Genomic DNA, 6,590 nt, shown 5'->3' with positions numbered 1-6,590 from the left:
CCTGCGCACTTTGTCCTCACTCGTGCGCACCTGGGTCAATCACCCATCCTCAAATTGCTCCAAGCCAAACACGCTTAACTTTGAGGTTCCTTTCGGTTGGGCTCCCAGAAAAGAAGGCACACCTTTTTTTTTTTTTTTTTTGCGAGGTGAAGGCACACCTTGTTTATATGAGTAGTCTATCATTCCTATTAAGCCGGGATGTCACACTCAATTACGCATGCATGGCTTGTTTAAACATACCTAGAAATACTTGTGACAAGGTCACCCACTTAATCTTGTTCTTGTTTGATCACCTCCTTTCTGTGCATCTTAGTATTGCCGATTCGTCGTCAATGAAATTAGCATGCCCCTTTTCCATCTTCTTCGGGTTGCAGAACTTCTAAATGAAGTCTCTTTAGTCCTGGCGGTTATAGCAGCAAGGCTTTGTCGAAGATGCAATTTTCTTGTTGGGGTCATGTCTGCGTATTCCCATCTCTGCCTTGGAACCTCACTTGGCGCGTGCGGGTGGTAGGTGCTCACCTTCCTCCTTATTGGGTTTTCCTTGAACGCCTTTAGCTGCTAAATACTCATTTGCGCAATATCACACCCAAGTCCCTGAATTGGTTGAGGGTGCAGAGGATTTTCACTAGCATTGGTGTCAAGGCTTGCAACATGTTACCGACCATATACAATTCTTTTGTCTTCTCTTCTAGGTACGTAGCATTTACATCTTGCTTATAACAGGGATGACTCTCGTAGACCCATCAAGTGGTCTGCGGCTTGGTTTTCATCACTAGGTTGATGCGCGCATAGATGGTTAATGAGATGCAAATGTATGTGGAGCTTGCTATATGGGATGCTGTAGTCATTCCTCAAAGGAGTCAATCATTGATTATGTCACCTTGGCTAGCCCAAATCTTTTTTAGTGTCATCGTATGAATTGAGCTAAAAGCAGTTGAAGCGGATGCAGTTAGAATCTTTAGGACAGTCATACAGTGACTTTAAGAGGAATAATTGTTTGAAATTTCAGAAGCTATACACTACTGGGTTTGTTTCTTGTAACATATTGTTTCCTTTCAAACTGCCAGGGTCTGCCAGGTATATCTGGGTTGCAAGTGCATACCAAAAAAGACGATCTTTCTTTGGGCTCTGAAGTTCAGGCGTCACTCAATCAGAGTGTACAAACACATGATGAACTATTAGTTACGGAAAAGAGACGTGACAGCTATAATTGTGACGCTGGTACCAAAGGTGATTGTGAAATTGGTGAGAATTCAATAGAAGGGTCATATTATGAAAATCGAGATGCTGTACGCAACAACATTGCGAAGCATGGTTTTGGTAATGCTGAACGGCATGTTCTTATAACTCTCCTTTTCTCAATCTGTTCTATTTTTATTATTTCCATAGTGACATTTTTTTTGGCCTTTTGGATCCTTTAATGCATATTTGACATCATTTTGATATTGAGAAAATTATTGCAAGTACATGCTGGGTATGTATGGCCTGTCACGGCAATATTCCTTTGGTAAATATTGGCTTAATTAAGAAAAACATCAGTGCAAGGTTTTGGAGTTGTGTTTTAGCTCGCCAGCGAGTCAATTGGTTACCTGTCAGACTATGTTACTAAGCCATGTTTGTTTTCCTGCACAAAATCATAAATATTCTATTGCTTCCCTAAAATATAAATATTCTATTGCACAAGTGACAAGTCCTCATTCTACCAGTAGGCATCAGTTTTATTTGTATGCTTGTACTCATGACACAGCCGCTATATCACTAACCCTTTTTGTTCCTTCTGTTGTATACTGTAGATTAATGCATGAGGGAAAACTATCAGCATCATCGGGAAATAGAAGTTCCCATCTTTCTATTACTGAGTTGAAGATCAGTGGTGAACCAGTTGAGAAGCTCTTCTTATGGGGCCAATCTGCTTGTGCGTTTACTGTTGGAGGAGAGCAGCAGGTCCTAACTTTCGGTGGTTTTGGAGGACCAGGAAGACATTCAAGAAGAAATTATTCCCTTCTGCTTGATCCCACATCTGGGTTGTTGAAGGAAATAAACGTTAAAGATTCACCTTCACCACGGATGGGTCATACAACTACTGCAGTAGGCAACCATATTTATGCTGTCGGAGGCAGGGCTGGTCCTTCAGAAATTCTTGATGATGTCTGGGTTTTGCAAAGCACAGAAAATAGATGGTCAAGAGTAGAGTGCAGTGGGGATATTTTCCATCCAAGGTACTGAAATTCCTGATGACTACACAAAATTAGGGTAGTACATAATGATAATAATATTATAAAGACATTCATTTCATGGAAGTCTTTCGTCCTGTATGCAGGCACCGACATGCTGCTGCAGCAGCAGCTTTGAAAATATATGTGTTTGGTGGACTCAGTAATGAAGGCATATATTCTTGTTTGAATATATTGGACACAGAAAGCATGCGATGGAATGTGATTTCTGCTGCTGGTGAATGGCCATGTGCTCGACATTCACATTCTCTGGTGTCTTATGGGTCAACACTGTTCATGTTTGGGGGTCATGATGGTCAGCGGGCACTGAATGATTTTTATAGTTTTGATACAACAACACTTAGTTGGAACAAAGAAATCACTAGCGGAAGAACTCCCTCTCCTAGATTTTCACATTGCATGTTCATCTATAAACACTATATTGGGATACTTGGTGGTTGCCCAATCAGAGAAAACAACCAAGAAATAGCATTGCTACACTTAAAGCATAGAGTCTGGTTCCATGTCTCCATTCCAGCTCTAGGTCAATGCCTTTGTGTGCGTAGCTCATCTGTTGTCACCGATGATGATCTTGTTGTTATTGGCGGTGGTGCATCTTGCTATGCATTTGGAACAAAATTTTGTCAACCAGTAAAAATTGATCTTCATTTGCTGGAGTCAGTATTTGAACTTGCTAACAAGAAAAACGACAATGCCGTACAGAGTTGGGATGCAATATATACAATGGATTTACAAGAACGTGAGCAAAATGGCACCTTTATTAGTCATAACGTGAAGTCAATGGTTGATGCTGCCACTAATGGTATTGCTGGTTCAGATCCTCTGGTTTTCCAATTGGAAAAGAAATATGCCAAATTAGCGAAGGATATTCTAAAAAAGTTTGGATGGTTGGACCTTGCTAGAAAAGTTCGAGTGAGCCAGGATAATGTCCTTGTTCTTTTTCCTGTTAGTAGAAACTTCCACACCTTAGTCACTGATCAACATTCCAAGTTGCTAGATGATGATTCATGTATCTCTAAAGGACTATTGGGATGTCCGGAGAAGAAGCTTACCGGTGCTAGCATTGCTCTTCATGAAGCATTGGAAATATTATCATCGTTCCATGGTTCCTTTTTGAAAGATGAACTAGCTCTCAGCCGAAAAGCTTATAAATCTCCTCAAATCATCATGAGAGAACTTATATCTTCTCTACTGGAAAGAAAAGGAATGCCCTCTCGGTTGTTAGAGCAGCTGCCAACTAGGTCTGTTCTCACTGACCTGCTTAGAATATGTGTACTTATTATTCTGAAAACTAGAAGTACAAGTAGTATGGAAACATACTAGTTAAAATAAAAATATATGTCTTGTTCAGACATCTTACTTGCTGAAATTTTAATTTTTTGATGCCCAGGTGGGAAACCTTAGGTGATATCACCGTGCTTCCAAAGACTTGTTTTAAGGACCTGCTGTGGGAATCAGTTAGAGAAGAACTTTGGCAACTAGTTGCCAAGTCGCTTGGGGCGCAACGTCTTGCACGCCAAGTAAGTTACTATGAGTTTCCACTCTCTAAGTGGCAGTAAAATACTTGGAATCTGAAACTAAAACAGTTGCCATGTTATATTATAGATTATAAAATGTCGTGTCCACTTTAAGCACATACCTCCTGATGTAAGGTGCTGCTTATTGAATAAATTATGACATCTATGTGTTTCCATTAGCAGGTTGAAAGCAGTTCCTTCTTTTGAGGATGTGAATATGTGATTGAATTGGTCTTCCTGTTTTGCAGGGGAAAATCATGCCAAATGGCACAAGAGATAGTACATTAGAACTTCTTGTGGGTGATAATGGGTGGGTAACCCATTATGAAAATGGCATCTCTTATTCACTCGATGCAACAAAATGCATGTTTTCTTCTGGTAATCGCTCTGAGAAGCTTCGAATGGGACAGCTTGATTGTAGAGATGAAGTGGTTGTGGACTTGTTTTCCGGAATTGGATACTTTGTGCTCCCATTTCTTGTGAAGTATATTCTCGATGACATCCTTGGTCTTAGTTCTAAGTGATTTTCTTTCCCTTCAAAATATAATCCTTATTTCTTTGCAGGGCTAATGCGAAGTTGGTTTATGCATGTGAATGGAATCCACATGCTCTGGAGGCTCTTCAGCGGAATGTAATGGACAACCATGTAGCAGATCGATGCGTTATACTTGAAGGAGATAACCGTTTGACAGCACCAAAAGTATGCGGTGAACACATTTCATTTGTTGAGCTAAATACCTGCACTATGATGGCTGCTTACTGTTTTCCTTCCTTTCATTAGGGGGTTGCTGATCGTGTTTGTCTTGGGCTGATACCCTCCAGTGAATGTAGCTGGGCTACTGCTGTTAGGGCTTTGAGGTAATTTCTCTTCACCACCACCACGGTGCTAACTACTTTGGGAGCTTCTCGTTGACTGATTCCATGCTGTTAGTGCTTGCAAGCTTGGTTTGGCCTACTCCATGGGACCAGCTGGGATTACATTTTAAGTCATAAAAATTAATTCAATAATGTTATTGCCACGATCCTTATATTGTAAATTATGTGACTCCCTGCATGTTAAAATCAAAAGGAAAATATTTTTCTTACCTTTGCTTCTCACTGGACCCACAGACCCGCTCAGCCCATCTGCTTTAGAGTCTGGATAGTGGATACGCTTGAGATGCCCAATGATGCGGCACTACCTTGTATGTGTTGTCCTGGTTCAATGGGGCCATCAACAGCTATTGTGGATACAAACGACTGAGGCAGAAGCATCATAACATGTATCGTTCAATCTTATATTATGGATAACAGGAACACAAAAGTAAATACACCACCGTAAGCAGAACACTGTAATTATGCCTTTAATCCAGCAAATCAATACAACACGATTAACAAAGCCTTTTGGAAAGCACTAGATAATAAGGGTTCATTCAGTTTGGAGGAAACCAAAACGTCAAAATTAGAAGTAGTGTAGGAATGTGATAGGATAGCACTTGCCATCGTAAGGAATTGCATTGCCTCGTTCCTGTGCAAAACATGAGCTTTGGGTGGATGTGTAGTTTCCTCCAAAAGCACAGGAATTAGAAGTAGTATAGGAATGTGATAGGATGGCACTTGCCATCGTAAGAAATTGCATTGCCTTGTTCCTATGCAAAACATGAGCTTTGGGGGATGTGTAGTTTCCTCCAAAAACACAGGAAAAGAATAGTATTCCTGAGGAATTCCTGTACTCGTTTCCTACAAACGGAATGCGTCTATAGGAAACTTTCTCTGGAATCCTCATTCCTGTGTTTTTCCTACAGAAATCCTCCAAATCGAATGAGGCCTAAGAATGTAGAGCAAAACTAGCAGAGAGAGGTACCTTGTTTGCCATTTCAACATTACAGTTTACAGGTGCAAAAAATAATTCATACAGTCTAGCAGTTTGGTGTGACCTATAATAGCATCTATTTCTAGGTTGTTTTTACACGACAAAAATGCCTTCATGAATATTCTTTCAATGTACCTAGACAAAAAAGGAAGGCTGAGCTTGGTTTTTCTTGGAGTAAAGGCAGTGCCATATGTCAGAAGTGTTCTCTTTTATTACAATCAAAAGTAGTGTTATTTTTTATTAGAGTGAACTATTGGGAAAAGTGAATGCCCCATTAATTACATCATCATCACATCTTTCGCGCAAGTGTGTAGTCTGTTATAGACAGGTTTGCCAGCGAATGGGCTGTATGGTTACATTCTTCTGCAAATGTATACTACTCCCTCCGTTCCAAAATATAAGTCTTTGGAGAGATTTCACTATGGACCACATATGGAGCAAAATGAGTGAATCTACACACTAAAATGCATCTATATACATCCGTATGTGGTTCATAGTGAAATCTCTACAAAGACTTGTATTTAGGAACGGAGGGAGTAGTACCTTACAGAGTTTTGTCAAGTTTGTTGGTGCAGAATGAATATCTTATGTCTTGATTCTGTTATGTTCCCTACATGTACTAGGGTTGGCGGAGGCGTATTACATATACATGGGAACGTCAACGACTCAGATGAGGCGCGCTGGTTGGACAATGTTGTTGAATCTATCAGTAGCATTGCGACAGCTCATGGTACAGCGTGTCTTTAGTTTTCAGCTAGCAAGCATTTGTTATTCTTGTCGAAACACATAATTCTTGTCCTTACACGCCATGGGCTGTTGTCTGTGTCTCAGGACTGTCTTGGAAAGTCTCTCTGGAGCATGTCGAACAAGTCAAATGGTATGGGCCGCACATTCGACATGTCGTAGCTGATGTCAGATGTGGGTCAGACTGACAAAACGAAAGCAGCTGAAGATGGTCCATTTTATGCTTGGGGACTTTGGACTTAA

At 40.5% G+C, this 6,590-nt stretch overlaps 1 protein-coding gene across 1 annotated transcript in view; it reads left to right on the top strand.

Annotated features, from left to right (window-relative positions):
- Nucleotides 1-6,590, top strand: part of LOC123044687 (tRNA wybutosine-synthesizing protein 2/3/4) — an 8,771-nt gene extending 2,181 nt beyond the window's left edge. Inside the window, exons 3-11 of the mRNA XM_044467515.1 lie at nt 1,068-1,333; nt 1,794-2,219; nt 2,321-3,475; nt 3,625-3,754; nt 4,000-4,235; nt 4,316-4,451; nt 4,533-4,609; nt 6,227-6,333; nt 6,435-6,590. Of these exons, the coding sequence (XP_044323450.1) occupies nt 1,068-1,333; nt 1,794-2,219; nt 2,321-3,475; nt 3,625-3,754; nt 4,000-4,235; nt 4,316-4,451; nt 4,533-4,609; nt 6,227-6,333; nt 6,435-6,535 (2,634 nt within the window). The 3' untranslated portion in view covers nt 6,536-6,590. The remainder of the gene's footprint in view (nt 1-1,067; nt 1,334-1,793; nt 2,220-2,320; nt 3,476-3,624; nt 3,755-3,999; nt 4,236-4,315; nt 4,452-4,532; nt 4,610-6,226; nt 6,334-6,434) is intronic.

This window comes from Triticum aestivum, chromosome 2B, assembly GCF_018294505.1.
Source record: "Triticum aestivum cultivar Chinese Spring chromosome 2B, IWGSC CS RefSeq v2.1, whole genome shotgun sequence".
Classification (NCBI taxonomy): domain Eukaryota; kingdom Viridiplantae; phylum Streptophyta; class Magnoliopsida; order Poales; family Poaceae; genus Triticum; species Triticum aestivum.
This window is presented reverse-complemented; position numbering and strand designations above follow the sequence as displayed.